At 38.5% G+C, this 26,397-nt stretch overlaps 1 protein-coding gene across 13 annotated transcripts in view; it reads left to right on the top strand.

Annotated features, from left to right (window-relative positions):
- Positions 1-26,397, top strand: part of ZNF280C (zinc finger protein 280C) — a 60,665-nt gene that overhangs the window by 7,370 nt on the left and 26,898 nt on the right. For 2 of the 13 annotated variants that reach the window (XM_043896828.1, XM_043896829.1), the window contains 10 exons: positions 162-207; positions 331-377; positions 6,835-6,899; positions 8,498-8,644; positions 11,317-11,382; positions 11,505-11,614; positions 19,242-19,353; positions 23,207-23,377; positions 23,517-23,626; positions 25,142-25,359. In XM_043896828.1, coding sequence (XP_043752763.1) covers positions 6,884-6,899; positions 8,498-8,644; positions 11,317-11,382; positions 11,505-11,614; positions 19,242-19,353; positions 23,207-23,377; positions 23,517-23,626; positions 25,142-25,359 — 950 coding nt within the window. In that variant the 5' untranslated portion in view covers positions 162-207; positions 331-377; positions 6,835-6,883. Of the gene's footprint in view, positions 1-161; positions 208-323; positions 378-3,361; positions 3,801-3,896; positions 4,078-4,877; positions 4,916-5,570; positions 5,735-6,273; positions 6,293-6,834; positions 6,900-8,497; positions 8,645-11,316; positions 11,383-11,477; positions 11,615-19,241; positions 19,354-23,206; positions 23,378-23,516; positions 23,627-25,141; positions 25,360-26,397 lie in introns of those variants that run through there. The other 11 variants (XM_043896826.1, XM_043896827.1, XM_043896825.1 and 8 more) reach the window with 10 other exon arrangements.

Genomic DNA, 26,397 nt, shown 5'->3' with positions numbered 1-26,397 from the left:
TTATTTAAAAAATTTTCATTCAGGAATGAACCAGTTATGGAAAGTGAGTAGTATGTAAATATCAAACTCAAAAGGTAAACTGTTTATAGAGAAGAATATTTAATGTGTTAGCATTTAATTTAACAAATCCACCCTAATAGTAAGTATCTTTACTTTTATAGGGCAGAAAACTAAGACCTAACTTGCTACCTTGTCTGGAGTCACATGGTGAGTTTCTGGAAATTGAAATTAAACCCAACGATTTTTGAAACCCAAATACCATGTTTCAGTATATTTGGTGTTACTTCAAGTGACTCATAAAATTGATTGATGTCATGTGTTAGTGCTTAGGTGACTCTGCAACTTGATGGACGACGACACCTCTTTTCAACCAAAAAGTAAGTATTGCTGCTGCAAGTGATACTAGTCTACTTGGTTCTTGTATTGATAACCTTGCTTCATAAGAAAATGTGAGAGAGACGGAGGTGGGCATATTGAAAAAAAAAAAACACAAAAAAACTCTTAAATTTATTGTAGTAATCTGTGTAGTTGCTAAGTTGTGTCCAACTCTTTGCGACCCCATGGACTGTAGCCTGCCAGGCTCCCCTGTCCATGGGATTCTCCAGACAAGAATACTGGAGTGGGTTGCCATTTCCTCTCCCAGGATTGTAGTAATACTATATAAAACAAGAACTACATACAATAAAAATGTCAGTAAAATAGAAATGAGGTGTTTCTTCCTCATCTCCAGAGTTAACTATTATATATGTTTGGTATACATAATCACAAACTTTTTTCTATGTGTAGACAAAAATATAAATTATTACCAAATAAAAAAAAATTAAATATAAATTATTACCAAATAAGATCATATTATAGATACTATTACGTGCCCTTAAAATGTTTTACTCAGCAGTCTATCTTGAATATAGTGATAGTGTCAGAACCCAGTTAATAAGAATATGAAAGACCTATGTATCTACATATTAAGACCATGGTATTAACACAGATATAATTTTTTTGTTATCAGTATACATGGGTCTCTCATTTTTTTAAATTTGGCATTCCCTGACTTTGCCTAGTTTCTTAGCCCTTATATTACCATATTACCTTATATTACCAATTACCAATTACCTTATATTGCCAGTTAAGTGCTTACTGCATATCCAGTAGACTGCTGTGTGTAGGAGGAAATGTAAAGGGAGAAGAAACTATGTTCTCTACTCTCAGGGAGCTTACTTTGGAGTTAGACATGTACAGTGATATATGGCAGAAAAGAAACCAATATTACAAAGCAATTATCCTTCAATTAAAAATAAATAAATTTAAAAAAAGAAACAGCGAGGGACTTCCCTGGTGGTCCAGTAGTTAAGAGTCCACTTGCCAATGCAGGGGACACAGGTTCGATCCCTGGTCCAGGAAAATGGGGACAGCTAAGCCTGCTCGCCCAAGCTGTTGGGCCAAACATGGGCCCTCTAGAGCCCATGCTCTGCCACAAATGAAGCCACCAAAATGAGAAGCCCGCTCATCACAACTAGAGAAAGCCCATGTGCAACAATGAAGGCTCAGTGCAGCCAAATAAATAAAGTCAATTAGATTAAAAAATAAATGAAAATAAATAAATAAAAGATAAATTTTAAATAGCATTATCTAATTTAAAAAAAGGATATTATCATCTAAGTCAGAACCCTGGAGTGTTATTAGTTTGTTTTGTTTTTATTTTTTCAAAGTTGTCACCCCATCCACATCTCACTCCATATATCTAGCTAAGAGTGAGAGAGCAAGCAATAAAGGAGGTGTGCATACTGGGTCTCTGTACTCCCTGTTTTTTTTCTCACAACATCCACTTTCAATAGTTTAGTTGTTAGAAATAATTACTTCCATGTTTCTAAAATTTTAAAATACTGCTGTCTCTTGAATCATCAGTTTTTGCCATTATCTAATGATTTCCTTCAAGGAATAGCAGGATTTTAATTTTCTTACACTGAACCACCCCCTAAGCATCTCCCAATGCAGTTATTTCTCAATTTCTAGTTAAGTCATATTTGATGTTTTTATTGTGATGACCACATAACAAACATTGTTTTCTGATGTATCCAGCAAATTAAATTTTTTTTGGTTTTTAAAATTCACTAAATTTTACTAGAATCTATAGCCAAGTCCTCTCAAACCCTTCTGTCACCTCTTAACTTGATTTTCTACATGTTAAAACTTGTCAGATAATCTAACAATTTGATTGTGTGTGTGTGTGCGTGCACGCACGCGCATGCACACATGCATGTGTTTGGTCTCCTAGAGACATTCCTTTTGGGAGTAATGTTCAATTCTATTCTGGCAGGTTGCTCTCTAGACTTGAAATAGCTATTGCCCTGGGACTTTCTTTTGTCTTTGTATTGTGTTGGATATTATGTTTTCTGCATTCCATTGTCTTCCTCCTTAAGTCTCATATTTTGATATGGTCTTGCTAAGAAAATAAGGGTGAATGGGAGGTAAATTTTGTGTGGTGTTGCTGGCCTTTATTCCTTTTTTTTTTGCTATCTAATGCATGTCCATTTATTTTACACTTACTAAAGAAATCACCCACCCTATGCCACATCCCCCCCAAGACAGTCTCTTTTTACACCTAAAAACTAAAACCAAATGAAGATAGACAAGTTAATTTCAGTACAATTATTTTTCAATGAAGCTGTCATAATTAGAGTTTAAATTTCTTACAAGTGACCAATGTCCAAGTGCTGTGCTTAGTTGCTCAGTCCAGTCTGACTCTTCACTACCCCATGGACTGTAGCCCACCAGGCTCCTCTGTCCCTGAGGATTCTCCAGGCAAGAATACTGGAGTGGGTTGCCATGCCCTCCTCCAGGGAATCTTCCCAACCCAGGGATTTAACCCAGGCCTCCCACATTGTAGGCGGATTCTTTAGCATCTGAGCCACCAGGGAAGCCCAATGTCCGAGTGACTTATAAGGAAATCCTGATTATATAGGGAAATCCTGATTATTGACCATATTACAAGTTAACAAATTCTAGTACAAAAATAGCCTGTGTGCTGGAATAGGCTTTCCTTTTACATAGGTCTCAGGTTTGTCTCTATAATCCGCTAATGTCTTGGGTTTTTTCTTCACAAATGGCTCTTTCATCATAGGTGAAGCAGCCTGGCACCCCTAATGGTGTCTGGGCTGAGTCTGCCTGGGGCCGTGCTGGAGATAGCAGGCCTGGGCATGCATCACTGGTCTGGGGGCAGCAGGGCAGGGACCCAACTCCAAGCCCTGGAAGGAGGGAAGACTTGTGGGCAGAGCTGCCTAAGACAGAGGCTCTCTGCAGGATAGCTCACCTCCTGTGGCATCAGTGGCCAGTGCAGCCCTGCCTTCAGTGTGTGGGGGAAGTGGGGAGCAGGCTACTTGTCTGTAAGGAGGTTGAGCTTCTCCTGGCACTCAGTGAACAGGTGCTGGAAGCTGAAGTTCTGTGGACTCCCACTGACTTCAGTGGAAGTGTGATCCAGCCCCAGTAAGTCCTTGCACTATTTCCGGGAGTTGGTATTCAAACCCTTTGTTCACGAGGTAATGCGTGTGAGATGAGGTACTGCGAAAGAGGGGGTAGCACGAGAGGAGATACCACGAGAGGACGTACCGTGCGAGAGGACATACCGTGCGAGAGGACGTACCGTGCGAGACGACGTACCGCGTGCACGAGAGGACATACGTGCACGCGAGGACGTACCACGTGAGAGCAGGTACCACGTGGACAAGAGGTACTGTATGAGAGGACATACCGTGCATAGCGGAGCCAGTGGCAGAGCCGCAGAAGAGGGGTGTACAAGAGAGGTGGGTACCGCAAGAGAGGACGAACCCCGCGAGAGTGGGTACCGCGTGTAGAGGCAGTACCGCGTGAGAGGATATCCTGCGAATAGGCCAGTGGTGCTATCGCAAGAGAGGAGGTACCGCGAGTGGGGGGAGGGGTACCGCGAGAGAGGAGATACCGCGAGAGAACGTCACGTGCGAGAGCACAGACGATGTGTAGAGGCGGTACTGTATGAGAGGACATACCGTGCATAGCGGAGCCAGTAGTGGTACCGCAAAAGAGGGGTGTACTGCAAGAGAGGTGGGTACCGCGAGAGAGGACATACTGCGCAAGAGCGGGTACTGCGTGTAGAGGCAGTAGTGGGTGACAGGACATAACTGCGCCTAGGCCAGTGGTGCTATCGCAAGAGAGGAGGTACCGCGAGTGGGGGGAGGGGTACCGCGAGAGAGGAGATACCGCGAGAGAGAACGTCGCGTGCGAGAGCACAGACGCTGTGTAGAGGCGGTACTGTATGCGAGGACATACCGTGCATAGCGGAGCCAGTAGTGGTACCGCAAAAGAGGGGAGTACTGCAAGAGAGGTGGGTACCGCGAGAGAGGACGAACCGCGCGAGAGCGGGTACCGCGTGTAGAGGCAGTACCGCGTGAGGATATCCTGCAAATAGGCCAGTGGTGCTATCCCAAGAGAGGGGGTGCCTCGAGGTGGGGGGAGGGGTACCACGAGAGAGGAGATACCGCGAGAGAGAACGTCGCGTGCGAGAGCGCGAATGACATGTAGAAGCGGTACTGTATGAGAGGACATATTGTGCATAGCAGAGCCAGTGGCGGTACCGCAAAAGAGGAGTGTACTGCAAGAGAGGTGGGTACCGCGAGAGAGGACATACTGCGCAAGAGCGGGTACTGCGTGTAGAGGCAGTAGTGGGTGACAGGACATAACTGCGCCTAGGCCAGTGGTGCTATCGCAAGAGAGGAGGTACCACGAGTGGGGGGAGGGGTACCGCGAGAGAGGAGATACCGCGAGAGAGAACGTCACGTGCGAGAGCACAGACGCTGTGTAGAGGCGGTACTGTATGCGAGGACATACCGTGCATAGCGGAGCCAGTAGTGGTACCGCAAAAGAGGGGAGTACTGCAAGAGAGGTGGGTACCGCGAGAGAGGACGAACCGCGTGAGAGTGGGTACCGCGTGTAGAGGCAGTACCGCGTGAGAGGATATCCTGCGAATAGGCCAGTGGTGCTATCGCAAGAGAGGGGGTGCCTCGAGGTGGGGGGAGGGGTACCGCGAGAGAGAACGTCACGTGCGAGAGCACAGACGATGTGTAGAGGCAGTACTGTATGAGAGGCCATACAGTGCATAGCGGAGCCAGTAGTGGTACCGCAAAAGAGGGGTGTACTGCAAGAGAGGTGGGTACCGCGAGAGAGGACATACTGCGCAAGAGCGGGTACTGCGTGTAGAGGCAGTAGTGGGTGACAGGACATAACTGCGCCTAGGCCAGTGGTGCTATCGCAAGAGAGGAGGTACCGCGAGTGGGGGGAGGGGTACCGCGAGAGAGGAGATACCGCGAGAGAACGTCACGTGCGAGAGCACAGACGATGTGTAGAGGCAGTACTGTATGAGAGGCCATACAGTGCATAGCGGAGCCAGTAGTGGTACCGCAAAAGAGGGGTGTACTGCAAGAGAGGTGGGTACCGCGAGAGAGGACATACTGCGCAAGAGTGGGTACTGCGTGTAGAGGCAGTAGTGGGTGACAGGACATAACTGCGCCTAGGCCAGTGGTGCTATCGCAAGAGAGGAGGTACCGCGAGTGGGGGGAGGGGTACCGCGAGAGAGGAGATACCGCGAGAGAACGTCACGTGCGAGAGCACAGACGATGTGTAGAGGCGGTACTGTATGAGAGGACATACCGTGCATAGCGGAGCCAGTAGTGGTACCGCAAAAGAGGGGTGTACTGCAAGAGAGGTGGGTACTGCGAGAGAGGACGAACCGCGCGAGAGCGGGTACCGCGTGTAGAGGCAGTACCGCGTGAGGATATCCTGCGAATAGGCCAGTGGTGCTATCGCAAGAGAGGGGGTGCCTCGGGGTGGGGGGAGGGGTACCACGAGAGAGGAGATACCGCGAGAGAGAACGTCGCGTGCGAGAGCGCGAATGACATGTAGAAGCGGTACTGTATGAGAGGACATACCGTGCATAGCGGAGCCAGTAGTGGTACCACAAAAGAGGGGTGTACTGCAAGAGAGGTGGGTACTGCGAGAGAGGACGAACCCCGCGAGAGTGGGTACCGCGTGTAGAGGCAGTACCGCGTGAGAGGATATCCTGCGAATAGGCCAGTGGTGCTATCGCAAGAGAGGGGGTGCCTCGGGGTGGGGGGAGGGGTACCACGAGAGAGGAGATACCGCGAGAGAGAACGTCACGTGCGAGAGCACAGACGATGTGTAGAGGTGGTACTGTATGAGAGGCCATACAGTGCATAGCGGAGCCAGTAGTGGTACCGCAAAAGAGGGGTGTACTGCAAGAGAGGTGGGTACCGCGAGAGAGGACGAACCGCGCGAGAGTGGGTACCGCGTGTAGAGGCAGTAGTGGGTGAGAGGACATCCTGCGCATAGACCAGTGGTGCTATCGCAAGAAAGGGGGGTGCCTCGAGGTGGGGGGAGGGGTACCGCGAGAGTGGAAATACCGCGAGAGAGAACGTCCCGTGCGAGAGCGGGAACGTCGTGTAGAGGCGTTACCGTGTGAGAGGACATACTGTGCGTAGCGGAGCCAGTGGCGGTACTCATGGCTGGAGCGGAGGATTAGCGCTGCTGCAACCTGACTGTCCAGGTAGGCTAGGGTGGTCTGTTGTAGGCCCATGTAAGGCACGGAGAAGAGGTAGGCCGCCTGACTCCGCAGCAGGTGGAGGCGCGGCCCTGGCCTGTGGCTAACGGTTGGGAGCACATCATGGCGTCCTGGGCCGGTAGGCAGCTCCTGATGTCTGCGCACTGGCCCAGTGAGTCCTATTTGTCAGAGACCAGGTTCAACACAGACAGTGACGGGCTGAAGTAGTTGACCTTGCTGTCCAACAGGTTCATCACGGGAATCTCGTGCTGCATCAACAAGACCTGAGACACCAATATGTCGCTTCCTGCCGGTACGGAGTGGAGCAACTCCTCGTTGCTAATCTTTATTCTTTCTTTTTTTTTTTAATTCTTGATGAAAGAATATATAATTTTATGCTTGACAAAAATTGTCTGGGTATACAATGCTAAATTGAAAAAGTTATTTTCACTTAAGATTTTTAAAATCATTTTTCTAACTTTCTCCTCTCAGATTCTAGGATATTCTGTTTATCTCCAGCACTTTGAAATTTCATGATTTGTCCATCTACTGTAGGTTTTTTCTTGATTATTGTGGTAGGTGCTAGTGGGTCCTTTTATCTGGAGAATTTATGTCCTTTAGAACTGGGAATTTTTTCTTGTATTTTTCCTTTTATTATATTCCCTGTCCTTTTTTTTTTTTTTCTGGGACTTCTATTATGTGAGTTGTAGTTTTGAAACTGATTTATCACAAATTTTTCTTCTCTATTTAGTATAGGTATATTTTTTTGTCTTTTAGTTCCACTTACGGGCTATTTGGGGCTTCCCAGGTGGCTCAGCAGTGAAGAATCCACCTACACTGTGGGAGCCGCTGGAGAGAGACCCTGGAGGAGGGCAAGGCAACCCCCTCCAGTATTCTTGGCGGGAGCATCCCTGGGACAGAGGAACCTGGGAGGCTACTGTCCATAGGGTCACAAAGAGTCGGACATGACTGAAGCAATTTAGCACTGCACCATGTGTGCGTGCACCGGAGGCATGGGATATTTACTCAATTTTGGCACTTTATTTTTCTTCACTGAATTTTGACTATTTTGTTTTTAATCTATTAGCTCTGAATATTAATTTTTATAGCATTCCTGTCTTACATCTTTAAAATGCTGATTATAATTTCTAATATTTTTTCTTGTCTTCAGTACTACCTGTGTTTTAATGTCCTTTGACCTGTTTTATTGCTTTGGTCTTTCACATTGGAGATTTTAATCATATTTCTGGTGCTTATTGGGTGTCTGTCCAATATTTAAAAATGAGACACTTAAGGTGCTTCCTGGTAGGTCTTTGTGATTGGTCAGCACTTATAGACAGGTGGTACCCACAGTATGTTCTTTACTTAGTTTCTTCAAGTGAGAAATGCTGCATTGGGATGGAATAAGCTTCACTTAATTATCCTATTTTTGTTCTAGCACTTCATCCCTGTGTTGCCCTGTGCCTAGTATCCCTGAATCTGGTTCAGTTTTCCTAGCATCTCTCTCACCTGTTGCTACTTATTCTCAGTTTATCTCCCTTTTGTTATTATAATACAGAAGTGTCTGGGGTTTTTTTTCGGGTAAGAGTTAGGTACACTCTTTTTGTGAATATAATTATATTCCAGCAATAAAATTAAAAACTCACTTTGATTGGATTTGATTGTTCCTAAAATTTATTAGCCACTAAATAACTACTGTCATCCATTATCTTCCTAGTTAGCTTAATTTTACTAGTTTAGATCTTAGAGATTGGGTTCAGAGTTTCATATTTTTGTTACCATTTCTGACTTTAAAATTTCAGTTCAATTATTGCTATTAGACTTAGTAAAGTACATCTTAAATATCATACTATGGATTACAAGAAAATATTTAGAAAAATAAAATTTGATTCTCTCTTTTTTGAAAATTAGATAATTCCAGAATGGCAGAACTGTTTATGGAATGTGAAGAAGAAGAGTTGGAACCTTGGCAGAAGAAAATAGAAACTAAGGAGGAAGATGATGATGATGAGCTGATCTTTGTTGGAGCGATACCAGGTTCAAAATCACCTGTTTCAAGTAAGCATTTACTTTCAGTGAAGCAAAGTTTTAACAGATGATGTTCCTAGTGGAAAATGTGGGAGTGTCTTATATATCCTTGTTATACTATAAGGTGCTGGACATGAGAGGAGAATATAGCAGTCAGTAAGAATTTGTGAGAATCAGAAGGAGAATGTGGTTAGGAACTTGAATAAGGAGGTGTGAGAGGTAAAAATATATGAGAGAAAAGGAAAATGTTAACTGAGTTACCTAAACGTTAAGATTGCTTAACAGCATTGTAGACCTTGTGAGATTAGAAATCATAATTTTATTGGAGCCAAGTCATCTATTTACCTGTTTATTTGTTAATTTTTCTTTTTCTCCCCTAAGCCCAAATGTACCTAGAAAAGGAAGTGTTGGAATGCTTTGTTTAAAACATCAGACTACTAAATAAGTTTGTGTTAGTCTCTGATGGAGTTTCTGACACCCAGTCAACTGCCTCATCAGTGTCTTTTTGATTTATGTCTACAAAATAAAAAGGCTCTGGTTTGTATATTGACATGAGCAGTAGTTTCTGGCCACACCCATCTTTCAGCAAGTCCTGATTATATTCATGAAGAATATACAGTGACTTGATTTTCAGCCAGTATACTAGGATGATGCAGGCAGTCAGCACACTTAATCCTCATGGCTTTTTGGGAGAATGTCAGATACCTTTGTGGATTTCTATTAATTAGATTTGACATTGTTGTAATGTAAAAATGAAGATATTAATGACACTTGTTAAATGTCCAGTCAATTCCCTGGTGGCTCAGAAAGTAAAGAATCTGCCTGCAATGCAGGAAACCTGGATTTGATCCTTGAGTTGGGAAGATAGATCCCCTGGAGAAGGGAATGGCAATCCACTACTCCAGTATTCCTGCCCAGAGAACTCCATGGAAAGAGGAGCCTGGTGGGATACAGTCTATGAGTGAGTGAGTGAAGTTGCTCAGTCGTGTCCGACTCTTTGCGACCCCATGGACTGTAACTTACCAGGTTCCTTCATCCATGGGATTTTCCAGGCAAGAATACTGGAGTTGGCTGCCATTTCCTTCTGCAGGAGATCTTCCTGACCCAGGGGTTGAACCCGGGTCTCACATTGTAGGCAGATGCTTTACCATCTGAGCCACCAGGGAAGTCCAAATGGAGTCCATGGGGTCACCACAGAGTCGGACACAACTGAGTGGCTAATGCTAAAACAAACAACAGCAACAAAAAGGCCAATTAGAATTGTGTAAAATTCAGAGGAATAACATTTAGTTACAGTGGTGAATGAAGAAACAGTCTTTCTCATTATATTTACCTCTGTTAAGCCAGAAGAATTTACCGAAGAATGTAGCCAGCATACCAATATTTTCTTACTATGGCTGTGCATATTAGTGTGGTTTAGAGAAAGAGTTTTAATTTTCTGAAAGCCTAGTTCTTGTTTCTCTGTCTCTAAACTTGGAATAGCACTTCTATTCAGTTATCAAAGGTAGAATAATTTAGTTTAATTCTCAGTATTACTTCCTGTGGCAAACTGAGAGATGCTAAGCGGAGTGCCACTTCAATGAAGTAGGCATGTTGATATATTTGCTGCTGATAGAGAAGCAGAATATTAAATTATTGTAATGTTTCCTAGTCACTGTGATGATTTTTATAGTGAAGTATTAACCATATTTAAAAGTTATTCAAATCATCTTATTGACATCGAATATATATCAATTAGTGATAACTATTACTCAACTAGAATAATGTGTATTAGTAGTGATTCTGTCAAAAAGAAATTTGACCCCAGTGAAATTTCTTTTCTAAGTAACCCAGAATTTAAATGATTCTATTAATGTCTTGTGAGTCATAAAATATTTTAGCATATGGAACATGAGTCTATAAAAGGGTGAATAAAAACTGTGTTTGATGGACTACAGTCACCAAAAAGTACTATAAAAATTATTTACTGGCTTGGATAAATACATATCTTGAATTTCTAAATGAAAACAATACCAACTTATTTGAATTAACAGATTTTTCTTCTAAAAGACTTTCATAGTGCTTAGTCATAGAGCACTTCATATGATAAAACAGCCCTACTTTTGTGTGACTCTTTATACAATTATTTTATGAGATCTAGTTATTTTCTACTGGGAGTGGAAAAAGGAAATTTTTTGATGTCTTACGGGATTTTTTTTCTGCTTTGTACCTTCTCTTGACTAGCAATTTTAGGTAAATCTCTATTCCAAATTTTCATTTGATTCCTCAATAACCTAGAAGTTATGGGTTCACATGCATAAACAGTGAGCAATCTTAGACTGATCCAGAAAATCACATCAGGCTCAAATTGACTTTTGGTGTAATGAGTAGATATGAGCTACTTTTATAAACTCTATAGATTCAATTTAGTCTTTGATGGTATTCCTGTCAGTAGTCAAGAGCAGTGGTATAGATAATCCATCAGCTTGCCCATGATGAAACTTCCAGGCTTTTAGGGGTGTGAATGTGACATGGAGATTGGGAAAGGGCTTGATTTCAAGTCACAGTAACGCAAGTTTGTATACAACCCTGTCACCATTAAAAGAAAGCTATATGCTTCAAGTATTACTTATATATAGATTTTTGGGGGGAAGTTTTTCTATTTTTATAATATATACTTTTACTGAAATAAAAAAATTTTTAAATAAATACAATTTTCATAGATACTGTGAACAGGGGTAATCCCAGCTCATCTTCAAAGGAAATAAAGAATGAGACAGTCAGTCAAGGTATAGTATTATTGTATTACTTTAAAATTAAAGTAAAATATTGCAGTAGAATTGGTTGTGTAGAAAAATAGTACTTGTGTAATTTTAAAATACAGGTATTGCTGATGCTTTCATGCCTTTAGGTGACGACTTCGAAGACTCGACATCAAGTCCAGAGGCTGCCTTTCCTAGATTTCATCCTGAGTCTAGATCTTCACGTAGCTCTGATACCGTTCAGAACGTGTCTAAATGTGTAAGTGTTTTTAAAACTACACAATTAAGCACAGGGACACATTTAGATATTATAATACCCAGTTAGAATTGTGGACTATCATAGCTAGTTATCATCCCAGTAGAAACATAATCACTGTCAGAAAATGTCACCATTTTTATGATGGTGCAACTGATACCCAAAATAATAGCGGCAGGAACTAACTATTCAACCTGTCAATAAATCAAATAGTATAATTAAATTGGTATAATATTGAAAACTATGCTGTCTAAAAGTGATTTAAAAAGTATAATCAGTAATGAATATTGCATAGTGGCAAAATTCTTAAGATAGTAAGCTGAATTGGGTATTCTTAATTGGGAAGATTTCTCCAAGGTCGTTATTGCTGTTTATTTTGAAAACATACTTTCATAGTTTCATTTTTAACTTTTTTTGTTTTTATTAGTTGGAGGCTAATTACTTTACAATATTGTAGTGGTTTTTGCCATACATTGACATGAATCAGTCATGGATTTACATGTGTTCCCCACCCTGAACCCCTCTCCCACCTCCCTCCCCATCCCTTCCCTCTGGGTCATCCCAATGCACCAGCCCCAAGCACTTGTCTCATGCATCCACCCTGGACTGGCAGTCTGTTTCACACTTGATAATATACATATTTGAATGCTATTCTCTCAGATCATCCCACCCTCGCCTTCTCCCACAGAGTCCCAAAGTCTGTTCTATGCATCTGTGTCTCTTTTTCTGTCTTGCATATAGGGTTATTGTTGCCATCATTCTAAATTCCATATATATGTGTTAGTATACTGTATTGGTGTTTATCTGTCTGGCTTACTTCACTGTGTATAATGGGCTCCAGTTTCATCCATCTCATTAGAACTGATTGAAATGTATTCTTTTTAATGACTGAGTAATATTCCATTGTGTATATGTACCATAGCTTTCTTATCCATTCGTCTGCTGATGGGCATCTAGGTTGCTTCCATGTCCTGGCTATTATAAACAGTGCTGTGATGAACATTGGGGTGCATGTGTCTCTTTCAATTCTGGTTTCCTCTGTGTGTATGCCCAGGAGTGGGATTGCTGGGTTGTATAGCAGTTCTATTTCCAGTTTTTTAAGGAATCTCCACACTGTTCTCCATAGCAGCTGTACTAGTTTGTATCCCCACCAACAGTGTAAGAGGGTTCCCTTTTCTCCACACCCTCTCCAGCATTTATTGCTTGTAGACTTTTGGATAGCAGCCATCCTGACTGGCGTGTAATGGTACCTCATTGTGGTTTTGATTTGCATTTCTCTGATAATGAGTGATGTTGAGCATCTTTTCATGTGTTTGTTAGCCATCTGTGTGTCTTCTTTGGAGAAATGTCTGTTTAGATCTTTGGCCCATTTTTTGATTGGGTCATTTATTTTTCTGGAATTGAGCTTCAGGAGTTGCTTGTATATTTTTGAGATTAATTCTTTGTTTCTTCATTTGCTATTATTTTCTCCCATTCTGAAGGCTGTCTTTTCACCTTGCTTATAGTTTCCTTTGTTGTGCAAAAGCTTTTAAGTTTAATTAGGTCCCATTTGTTTATTTTTGCTTTTATTTCCAATATTCTGGGAGGTGGGTCATAGAGGATCCTGCTGTGATTTATGTCGGAGAGTGTTTTGCCTATGTTCTCCTCTAGGAGTTTTATAGTTTCTGGTCTTACATTTAGATCTTTAATCCATTTTGAGTTTATTTTTGTGTATGCTGTTAGAAAGTGTTCTAGTTTCATTCTTTTACAGGTGGTTGACCAGTTTTCCCAGCACCACTTGTTAAAGAGGTTGTCCTTTATCCATTGTATATCCTTGCCTCCTTTGTTGAAGATAAGGTGTCCATAGGTACGTGGATTTATCTCTGGGCTTTCAATTCTGTTCCATTGATCTATATTTCTGTCTTTGTGCCAGTCCCATACTGTCTTGATGACTGTGGCTTAATTTCTCTTTCTGTTTTTCTCATTGTTAGTGTACAGGAATGCAAGGGATTTCTGTGTGTTAATTTTATATCCTGCAATTTTACTATATTCATTGATTAGCTCTAGTAATTTTCTGGTAGAGTCTTTAGGGTTTTCTATGTAGAGGATCATGTCGTCTGCAAACAGAGTTTTGCTGCTTCTTTTCCTATCTGGATTCCTTTTATTTCTTTTTCTGCTCTGATTGCTGTGGCCAACAGTTCCAAAACTATGTTGAATAGTAGTGGTGAGAGTGGGCACCCTTGTCTTGTTCCTGACTTTAGGGGAAATGCTTTCAATTTTTCACCATTGAGGATAATGTTTGCTGTGGGTTTGTCATATATAGCTTTTATTATGTTGAGGTATGTTCCTTCTATCTGCTTTCTGGAGAGTTTTTATCATAAATGGATGTTGAATTTTGTCAAAGGCTTTCTCTGCATCTATTGAGATAATCATATGGTATTTATCTTTCAATTTGTTAATGTGGTGTATTACTTTTAACTGAAATAATCAATAGTGGTAATATTTAACATTTGTTAGTCTTAGTTCTAAATACTGTATGTAAATTAATCTGTTTTAATTCTTATGACTTCCCTATGAGGTAAGCACAGTTATTTCCCCCATTTTATAGTTGAAACCGAGGCTCAGAGAGTCTAAATGATTCATCATGGCCAGTAATGATGGATCTGGGAGTTCAATCCAGGTTAACCCAAAATTTTTAAAATATGCACATCCATATATACATTTAAGTATATACTGGTGGCTCAGACAGTAAAGAATCTGCCTGCAATGCAGGAGACCTGAGTTACATCCCTTGGTTGGAAAGATCCCCTGGAGAAGGGAATGGCAACCAACTCCACTATTCTTGCCTAGAGAATTCTGTGGACAGAGGAGCCTGGTGGGATACAGTCCATGAGGTTGCAGAGGGTCAGACCCAACTGAGCAACTAACACTTTTACTTTCATATGTACATTTAAGTATATGCTTTTAGAAACAGAAGCATTATCTTAGAGCAGTGGTGTATTTCACAGACACTGGGGTTCCCTGAGAGTCTTTCAGGGGGCCTGTGAGGTCAAAACCGTTGTCTTAGTAACACTAAGACCTTTGCCCTTTTTACCTCTGTCAACATTTGTGCTAGTGGTGCATAGGCAATGGAACTGAAACTGCTGGTGGCTTAATATGAATCAAGGCAGTGGTACCCAGCTGTACTAGTAGTTTTTGGATTGATGATCACCAAGCACTCACAATAGAAAAATTTCACTTAAGAATATCCTAGAAGAAGTAATAAATTGTTTCTAATTTTATTAACTTTTGACCTTTGAATACACTTCTTTTTTAAATATTGTGTGTGATGAAATGGGTAGTATGCATAAAGCATTTCTATATCTGTAGTATGAAGTTTCTCTTGAGGAAAAGTACTTGTGAGAATGAATCACAAACTGAACTGGCTGGGTTTATTTGAAATAGAATGCAATTTTTACTTGAAAGGATGACTGACAAAGCACCATGGAGTTATTTATTGCTGCATAACAATAGTACCACAAACTTAGCAGCTTAAAGCAATATATACTTATTATTTCATGGTTTCTGTGAGTCAGGAGTTAGGGTATGGCCTAACTGGGTCCTCTGCTGGGCCAGGCTGCAATCAGTGTTTCAGGTAGAGAGAGCTGGAGTATCATTTAATACTGCTTCCAGACTCACATGGTTGTTGGCAGTATCCAGTTCTTTGTGGGCTGTCAGACTGAAGGCATCAATTCTTGCTGCTGTCAACTGGAGACTGTCCTCAGTTTCTTGTGTAAGCTTTCCTAGCATGACTTGGTTGCTTCCTCAAAGCCAGCAAGGGAAAGATGGGCTTTATAACATAATCATGTACATCCTGTTGCTTTTGCCAAGTTCTCTTGGTTAGAAGCAACCACAGGTCCCACGCACATTCAAGGGGAAATTAGACAAGTGTAAATATCAGGAGGAAATCATGGAGGCCACCTTTAAGATCTCTTTGGCACACACAGTGTTTCAGTACTCAGAAATACACAAAACCTGCCTCTCATGAAAGAAAACTGATAGTATTCTTGCCAATGATTAAATTTGGCTTTTCAAGCCAAAAAAAAACCCCATTTTTTGAAAGCTAGTATCTTCATTCTGAAATTATCATCAGTAATAATATGAGCCCTGGACTAATATTCCAAGGAACCTGGAAATTGAGAATGAAACTCTAATGCTGAGTCTGTCTTTGTTCCTAAGTAGAGCATTGTCACAACCTCTATGAGCCTCACTTTCTTCATTTCTAAAATAAGAACCTTTACCCAGACCACTGGATCTCAAACTTGGATCCTCTAAGTATCCACAGGCTGTTCTTTTTTGTTTTTAATGTGGACCATTTGAATTTGTTACAGAATTATTTCTGTTTTATTTTGGGCCAAAGCCTTGGTTTTGGCAGAGAGGCTTGTGGGATCTTAGCTCCTGGACCAAGAATCAAACCCGTACTCCCTTTATTGGAAGGACATATCTTAATCACTGAACCACCAGGGAAGTCCTTCCACAGACTGTTCTTAAGAATAGGTGTACCTAAAGATTGCGGACTACAAGAAATGCAAATGCAAAAATTATTTGATTTTAGCTAGAATCAGATGAACTCAGTAATTTTCTCATGCTATAATAAGCAGTTTGGCATTTAGGGAAAACAAACCAAGGAATTCTCTGGCAGTCCAGTGGTTAGGACTTGGTGCCTTCACTGCCATGAACTTGGGTTCAATCCCTTGTCAGGGAACTAAGATCCCATAAGCTGCACAACAAGGCCAAAAAAAGAGGAAAAATGAAGGAAAAACAAACCACACACACAAAAAATAAGGAAACATTATTATTTAAATGCAGTTAGGGACTTCCCTGGCAGCCTAATGGTTTAGACTTTGCCTTCCAATTCAGAAGGTGCTGATTTGATCCCTGGTCAGGGAGCTAAGATCCCATATGCCTCCAGGCCAGAAAACCGAAACATAAAACAGAAACAATATTGTAACAAATTCAATAAAGATTTTTAAAATGGTCCTTGTCAAAAAAATCTGGAAAAAAAAAACACAAATGCAGTTACATGAAAATCATTCCTTTGTTGGACTCAGGGAGGAAGAATAATAAGACATGGGTATCTTTTGTGTCACAAAAGTTAGAAACTAGAGCTCATCCAAACTCAGAATTTTTTGTTTCTGTGGACACAGTTGTTTAATCAAAGTTCCTTAATCAGGTTCCCAATCCTAGGGCGCTTTTTAAAAATAGAGATTTTTGTCAGTTGGTCTGGAGTGAGACCTGGGCATAATAGATTAAAAAAACATAATCTCTCCAGGTGATTATGTAGCCACAGTTGGGGATGACATATATTCTCAAATGAATTGAGAATCCTGTGTAAGGGGATTTTGTCTGAAATTTTTAAAACTGTCTTTAACCTCAGTAACTCTTTGGGGCAGGCAGGGAGATTATTATTCCTTTTAAAGTAAGTGTGATATATTTTAAACTGTTCAATATATTATTATTTTTGCTTTTGGAAGCTAATTATTTTTAAGAATTTTTAAATAATAATAAGTATTTTTATATTTACCTACATTAAAAAATTAAGAAAGAAAGTAAATGTGATATCGTTTAAGGCACAGACTTTGTAATAAGGCTAACGTGGGTTCTAAATTCAGCTTCATCAGTAACAAGCTGGGTTGTATTGGGAACCTTACTTAACCATACTTAACTTTAATTTGCCTATTTATTTGTATAAATAAATGTAAATATTTATATAAATATGGGAGATCATTTTAGGTCTTCATTAGTACTGCTATGACAACTGCTTAATAGAATACTAGTAGTACAGATCTTCCTTGACTTATGATGGGATTACATCCTAATAAACCCATCACAAGTTGAAAATGCATTTAATACACTTATCCTACCAAGCCTAGCCTATGTTAAATGTGCTCAGAACACTTATATTTGCCTACAGTTGGGCAAAATCATCTGACACAAAGCCTGTTATAATAATGTATTAAATATCTCATGTAATTTTTTGAGTACTGTACTGAAAGTGAAAAACAAAATGGTTTTAAGTATATTGTTTGTTTGCCTTCATGATCACGTGGCTGACTGGGAGCTGTGGTCTGCTGTCACTGCCCAGTATCAAACCACATCTCACTAGCCTGAGAAAAGATCAAAATTCCAAGTATGGTTTCTGCTGAATGCTTGTCACTTTCACAGCGTCATAATGTGGAAAATTGTAGGTTTGAACCATTGTAGGTCTGGGACCGTCTGTACTGTGAAAGAGGCAAGTATATTTTAAGTAGATAACAATTGGTGACTTTTATTTCAGTTGCAGAAGAATAACTTGAATCTCAGAAGTGACTTGGCAAAGGTTCCATAGTTAAATAAATGGACAGGTCTTCTGAATCCCAGTCCATCACCTTTTGTACTTACCGATGTATTTGGTATCTTTCTGAACTGCTTTATGAGATGTTAAAAAATCCCAACTGGAGAATTATTTTAACAAGTTATTTGTTGGTTTAAGAACGTATCTGCTCTCTGAATTGATGGTGGTTAATTGACCAGAATTATCACCTAGGAAAGGACTTAAAGTATGAACTTTGGAAGAACTTTTGTTAAAGAACTATTTGTGGAGTTGCTGGTGAATATTTTCCATGTTTCTCCAAATATTTGGAGAAAATACCTTGGAGTAAGATTGCGCTTGGTTACAATTAAGTAATATGGCTATTATTGATTTTATATAATAGGTATTAAGGCTGAAATGCAGAAATCTGAGTGTTATGCCTCAAATTCTAGGAATGAATGGTTTGTGTAACTTCGATATGTCTCCATAACTTCTTAACAGTCAGTCTTTGTCAACAGAAAACTTAGTAGCAAAATAAAATTCTTAATACCTGATTCTCTCTCAACTTGTAAGCACAAAGCACGCAAGCAAGATCCTTATATTCCCACGATAAAGGTAATAATATGTTTGGGGTTTGGTGTTCGGCGGGGGGAGGTTTAGAAGAAACAAGAGAATTTCGTTTTCTATGGATGGTTAGTATGATATATAGAGTCTGTTAATCAGGGCTATATTTTAAATACAGGTATCTACCTTATTTCCCACCAAACTTTATATTGGAAAAATTTCTTTTTGTCATTGGCCATTTCTGAAAATCATAATATTGCATGATAGTTTGTTTAATTGATGTAACCATTCCACCATTGTTGGACATACAGGTTTTCAATTTTTGCAATTATAAATAATTCTCCACTAAATATTTTCATTTTCTTAGCATATATAAATGCTTGGAAATGAAATATTTAGAATGATTGGCTCAAAGGATATAAACTCTTATAAAGCCGTCAGTAGATAACTGCCAGAATTTTCTTGCAGAAAAGTTGTACCGATATATAACCTTTACTTTGCTAGTAATACTATTATTTTTTCATTTTAACGGTTTATCTAAAACTAACTTAACTTTCAGAAAAATTACAAATATAATCCAGAGAGTTCTCTTGTACTTTTTACTCAGTAGATGCTAATTTTGACAGCAGGTAATAGTTATCTTTATTTTATAACTTATTAGTAATTGAATCATTAGGTGTATATTTACAGTATTGATGTACAGTTAAATTTACCTTTATAAAACTTTGTCAAAAAAATAATTATAACTTATTGCAGGATTTTACAAAGAGTTCATCACAAGTTGAGTCAGATGAGTCTTCAGACCCATTCTACTTGAGCCAGAATACAGTACCACTGTCCCAAGATGGATCAACAATTTATATAGAAGGTTTGGTTTTGGCACTTTTTCTAAGCATAGTAAAAAAGATACTTGATGAATATACATATGCAGTGAATTTCTATTTTTAAGCCTGTATCTTCATATTACATTTTTCACATATTGTAAAATGGAATCTAGGGCTTCTCAGGTGGCTCAGTGGGTAAAGAATCTTCCTGCAATGCAGGAGACACAAGAGACACGGGTTCAGGGTCTCTGAACACAGGTTCAGAGCCACGGGTTCTCTTCCTGGGTCAGGAAGATCCCCTGGAGGAGGAAATGGCAACCCACTACAGTATTCTTGCCTGGAGAATCCCATGGACAGAGGAGCCTGGCGGGCAGCAGTCCATAGAGTCACAGAGTGTCTGATGAGCATATATGCATGCAAAAGGGACACTAATTGTTCTTGAATACCTTTCTTGAGTGATTTCCTATAAAATCATATTTCATGATAGAATATTTTCTTTCATTTTATTAAATTGGCTAACATATATTCTTTGAGCACTTTGTCACTTGGAGCCAGCCATGCACTGAAAAATTTAATAATTTCTGTGAGTCAGGGAAGTCCCTGGTACCCTAATACTGTAATTTTTTTAAAAAAAATAATTACTTGGAAGACCATTAGTGTGAGAAAAAGCACATGGTTATAGTTGATTTCAATTAAAGAAGAATTACAGTTCTTTGATTTATACAGTAGTATACCACGAAGAAGTTTTATCTAGTTGAAAAATCCCCTGTTATCAAAGCAGTTATTGTTTCTGTGTTAGCAAATTAAATGTATATCACTAAGTGGAGAAAGGTACACAGAAATTTTTGTGACTGTTTACATTGTTTACAAACAAATTAGTATGTATTTACCAAATCAAAATAGAAAGAATTTATAGTAATATGTGTGCCAAAAATATTTTCCCTTGACAAGACTCGGTTTGATATTCACTTATGTAGGCATCACTTATCTAGATAGTAAAATAGCCAAGAACTAAAATAAATAAGGAGATGAAATAGATGTCTGAGTTTTGATTTTATGAAGCACCATAGTCTTTAATCATAGGAAAAAAAATCTGAATTCTTAAAGCTTCTACTCTAAGTTATCATACTGCAAGAATGAAATTTTGCCTTGATGGTAAATGGGTTATAGTTGATTAGAAAGAGGCTTGATCCTCTGTTTTTGCAGCCTTTATTAAGTCACCTAACCAATATCTTTACACCTCAATTCTCTCATATTATTAAAATAGATATTTTTATTTTCTCACATAATGCATTCATTCTCCAGACCTGAAATCAACCATTTAGCTATATAATTTTGATTCTTGCTCTCTTTATCTCGGGGATTTTTTGAGGCTCGGGTACGTGAAAAGTGAGAAATGCATTAAAGCTTTAAAAGACAATAAACATTGTTAGAATTGATCTCAGTGAGGCAGCAGTGAGTGGTGGCATGAAGTGAGATCGGAGTTCCTTGCCCAGTAATTGAACCTGGGTAGCCTGGATTGAAAGCCAGGAATCCTAGCCACCAGACCAGCAAGGGCTAGAAGCTATTTTTCCCTGGATCTTTGTCCCCCAGTGAAAAATGCAGTTATCACAGAGGCAAAAATATGCAGGTACGAAGTTTATTATTAGAGACAGCACAGCAACAAGTCAGAGAGCACATAGATAAAACAGTTGGTTTAGTTGAGATGGAAGCAAGGCAGAGATGCACACCCAGAGAGAAAGAGTGTGAGTGTGTCCCCCTAGGGAGGAGTGCAGTAAAGAGGAGGTTAAATCATTTATATAGGTCAGTTCTTCTGGGTCTTTGTTTACCTTTAGCCAATTTTCTGGTTTCTTTTTCCACACCTGACCTACCCTAGGGCCCTCCTCAACATACATTAGCAACTTTTTCCCAAGATGAATTCTGGCCCAGAGGCCCTTAGCATCACATACTGTGGGGTGGTCCCCTCTCCTTTTTGACCCCCAAGGAGCCTTTCTGTACGTGTGAGATGTCTCCCTTGCCCGGAGGATGGGAAATATATGACCTCCTGATCTTTTAACGGGGTTTAGTTCCACTCTGTCCCTGCCATAAAAATGCCCAGTGTCTGGTTATTTACCCTCTTCCTGTTGCTGGTTTTTATATCATGGTTTAGATTTCAAAGCATAGATAGGAGTCCAGATTTCAAAGTATAGATAGGAGTCCAGTTAAAAATATGTGGTCCCAGACCTGTTTGTCTCTTGCTTTAGGAACTGTAAACAAGGGCTAGTAATCAATGTCCAGCCTGGAGCTCATCTTCTTCTCACCCCAGGAAGTGTGAACAGGGGGTCAGTTATAAATGCCTAGCCTGGAACCCATCTGTCTCCTGCCTTGGAATGATAATTATGATAATATGTACTATATGTTCAGAATCATGCTTAATGGACCCCTGTCTAGGATGACCATAGGTTCTTGGAGAGGGCTGGATTTGAACTTGATTTTGAAGAAGGAGAATAGTATTTTTATTGGTTCTGTTGAAGATAGTGAACAGCACAAGCCAAATCCAACAGAGATAAGTTGAATCAGAATTTAAAACTTGAGCTCAGAGTGATCTTATTTTACTTGGCCATTTATGCATGCTGTAAAAATTATTATATATAAAACAGCCTGTTGGATAACTGGTTGCCAAGTCCAAATAGCAGCGCCCATTGGTTGTTAGTTAACCTGAGGATCTGAGAAGAATGCTAGTGTGATTACACAGAAATTAGTTCTAAGTACCTGCAATAAAACTGTCAGTAATCACATGTTTGAAGATGGGAAAGAAGCATTTCTGTGTTATCTGAAAGAATAAAACGCAGCTTTGACAGAGGAACCCACCTTTGCAATACTCTTTTTCTGGCATATTATCTATTCTGTTTCTCTTATTAGTGTAGAGTTGGAAGCATTGAGTTACATGCAGGTTTAGAATCTTTATCACAAAGTATGTGTGTGTATGCTCTGTCATGTTGGACTCTTTGTGACCCCATGGACTGTAGCCTGCCCAGCTCCTCTGTCCATGGAATTTTCCAGACAAGAATACTGAAGTAAGTTGCCACTTCCTACCCCAGGAGATCTTCCCCAACCAAGGATCGAACCTGTGTCTCCTGCATTGACAGGCGAATTCTTTACTATTGCTCCATCTGGAAAGCCCAACTATGTGTTATTTTCAAAAGGGACTTTTTCTGGATCTGGTTACAGCCTAAATAGCCCCACTTTTGCAAATACCCTTAATCACATAATTCTTTAACCTTTAAGGTTATGGTTTTCAAACTCAAAGCTATTCTTAGCAATGAAATCTCTATTCAAACAAAAATTTTATGTAAAAATCTAATTTAAAAAAATACGAGGACAATGTCTCTATCTGTGCCCACTGTATTCCCTAAAATGGAACCATTAGGCTCAGGGAAACATAGTTTGAAAGCTATCATACTAACTCCAAACCTCTTCATATGAATAAGTGAGGTATTGACATTCAAGATATTTGAGATTAGTTGATTCTACTTTGCCCGTAGGAATTATATAGATAGTGTAAACTACCCATCAGATTGTTAAGTGGGAAAAGAATCAACTCAGTTTTCCATTAGATGTCTTGGGACTTTTTCCAAGTATCTTAAGGCATTTCTCTATGTTTTTAGATTAGAATACATCACATGAATTTTTCAAACTGTGTCATCCATAATGACTGTTGCGCAGTTTCTACCTGTTGATCATACAAATTTTGATCATTATTTTCAGTTGTATGATATCATAGTTCAGTTATATTACCTTTATTTCTAAAGTATTCTTACTTAATTTTAAGTATAAGGCCATTTTAGTAGCATTTGTAAGCAGTATTCTATCCTAAAGCAATCTCAAATATCTTTCCCACTATTTTAATCATTGTAGGTCTAGATGAAACTCTGCCTAAAATAAAACATTCTGATATTTCTAAAGTAAACACTGTTAATCCAAAAAAGCCAAAGACCAGCGAAAATGTTTCAGAAATAAATCCTTGTGCTTCACTGTCTTTAATTAACTCTCCTTCAGCGACATCTTCCTATGTCATGTTGTCAAAAGGTAAATATAGAGCATAAAAAAGAAGCTGTATTATTTATACATAAATATCAGAAATTATTATGAATTTTAAAACTGCTGTTACTGGTTGGATTTAAGGTTAAAAAAGAAGAATTTGAGTCATAAAACTCCTTTATTTTAGGTACACAAACCTCACCAACTCCCAATAAAACTGGAACATTTTTTGTAAGAGCTTGTCCGAAGTGCAATGTTCAGTTCAATCTTTTGGATCCTTTGAAATATCACATGAAGGTAAAACTTTTTTGAAATTTGATTTTTAAAAATATTCACAAATCTCTGAAAATTTTAGTATTAAAATATTAAGAATTGATGTATAGTAAATGCTAATTTGTCCAGATATTTAGATAAGATATCTTCTCACTGGTATTTTCATATAACTTAAGTAAAAATTGATATTCATAATGATACCTTTATAAAAGATTTTAAAAATCCTTCCAAATAATTAAATTTTAAAAATTAAGTTTATATACACTATATATTATAGTTAATTTTTAATGAAATCATATACTAATCAGAATATTTTATTGATTAGATCATGCCATTCTTCAGACTTCTTATAAAGCAGGTCTTTTTATTGATGCTTAATCTTCCATGTAATTTAATTCTTTTTTTTACATTATTTTCTGTCCATGGTGATATATGTATGTCACATTACTCAGTGAAAATCTTAGCCTTGCATTTTAACTTTGAGCACTCAGACATAAACTCCTTATGGTGGAGCATTTCATATGAAATGATAGCTTTAACTCACGGATTACAGTTTGTGTAGTGTTATAAATTAATTCTAGCTTTATATTGGTTTAAGAAGCTCTTGAAATTAAGTTTTAGGTAATTTTCAAAGTGCTAAATGAAAATATTTTAAAAATATTTTAGTAGATACTGCACCATTCTATGCATCTGTGAAAAGATAGTCTGTATTCTTTTTGTATACCCAGTATAAATGGCAGGAAGTGGGGAAGGAAGCAAGAAAAATGGCAGTGTAGAAAATAATGCAGGAAAGAAAATTGAGAAGAAAGGAAGCTATGTAGGGAAAGTTGTTACTCACTATCTCAAAGATTGGCATTTTGTTGTTGTTGTTCAAATTCAACATTTTACCAAAAAAATATAGAAAGAAAAGAAACATCCTAGAATTCCAAATACAGTCTCTTTATTCTTGGGCAGAACTGTATTTGGTCTCTATCACTGTTCCTAACTCCCTGAGTATGACTTCTGTTAACTGGACTTTGGGCTTTGGTTTTAAAAGTAAGAAGTAACTTCTACAGTGCTTTCAGGTTTTCTATTTATGTAATATTGTGTGGAGACACTAGGTGTTTTTATGTTTTGAATAATAAATGGAGAGAGAAAAGAAAATGAATTTGTTATCTTTATTTAATTTGGGAGTAATATGGTCACATGATTGAAAAAGCACAAGAGGGAATACAGTGAAAAACATCACCCCTGGTCCTGTTTTGCCTAGTTCCCAGTACAACTCATAAAGGAAATATTAACTTGTTTTGTATCTTCTTTGATTTTCTTTCTGCATATACAGGCACATGTGACTGTTCTTATTTTTCATTTGTTGTTATACAGAAGTCATAGCATATTATATATACTTCTGCACCTAGGGAAAGTGGCAAACATTCTCTAACTTGTAGCTTTTATTGTTTGTTTGTGATTAAAACTATGGGAGACTATATTTCCACATGAGTGAGCCTGTATCTCACTTTTAAAAGAAATATAAATGAGGCTTTTTTTTTCCTCTTTCAGATTTGTTGTCCAGACCTGGTAGATGCATTTTTGGAAATGATTAAAGTAGAGCTTTCAAGCACTGAAAATAGAAATACGACTGGAGAGAAAGGAAAACTGATTATGTTAGTTAGTGACTTTTACTATGGAAGACATGAAGGAACTTTTGATGATGACGAGAAGACTTACACAACCTTTAAATGCTACAGTTGCTTGAAAGTTCTTAAAAATAATATTAGGTATGTAAATATTTATTTCTATTTTGATTTGAAAATTGCTACAGGTGTAAATATTGTATTTCCTTTTCTGTGCGATCTTAGATAAGCAATATTAACTTTCTACTGAGAATAAAGACAGATTTTCATGTTGAAAAGCTCATCCTTTCTTACATGTTTAGGAGTTTGACACTTTGATCCATTTAGTTGTATTTCTTTCAGATAGTTTAAGACAGGACAAAATTTATTTTAAGCTAGGGGAAATTCTCTCTATCATTGGACTAGGAATTTCCATGAGATATTTTTATTTTTTAACTGCTTCTGGTCTTACTTTTCCTATCACAGGAAGAACCACTTTATCCAATTTGACCTCTCCATGTCTGTCTTACTTAATATTCTAATTTTACAATTCATATTTATAGTTTTTAGTACATTTGCCTTGAGAAAGTGATTTTTTTAATCTTCTTTAAAGTACTAGTTCTAGGCAGCATGTATGCTTTGATTTTATAACGTAACACATTTTCAAAGTAGAGATTTAACTCAATGGAATTCTGAAGGGTTATACATGTATGCTTTAAATTTTAGAAATTTGTGCTTTACAATCTTTGAGTTATATGGCATATTACATATCTGTTATCCTAAGTGAGATAGTAACAAGACTTATTGATTAGTATTTTTCAATTGGCTATATATCCTGACATTTTTCCAATATTTTATTATAAAAAATTTCAGATGGCAAAATTGAAAAAATTTTAGTGAACATACCTGTATATTTATCACCTCGATTCTACCATTAACATTTTACTATATGTACATTGCTACATATCTATTTATCCATAGACCTATCTGATTTTTTATACTTTGCAGAGTGAATTGCAGACATCAGTGCACTTCCCTTAGGTGAGATGCATACATGTATATGTATGTCTGTACCTCTGTTGTGACACACATGCATATCAACTTTTAAAAATATTTACCCTTGAAAACCATCATTTATAACTAGCATCACTAAGTATTCTATAGGTAGGTAATTTTTAAGCCTAGCATTTATTTTATTTTCTG

The sequence above is a fragment of the Cervus elaphus genome, chromosome X (genome assembly GCF_910594005.1).
Source record: "Cervus elaphus chromosome X, mCerEla1.1, whole genome shotgun sequence".
Lineage (NCBI taxonomy): Eukaryota > Metazoa > Chordata > Mammalia > Artiodactyla > Cervidae > Cervus > Cervus elaphus.
The sequence above is the reverse complement of the archived record's forward strand: the minus strand, read 5'-3'. Positions and strand labels throughout refer to the sequence as shown.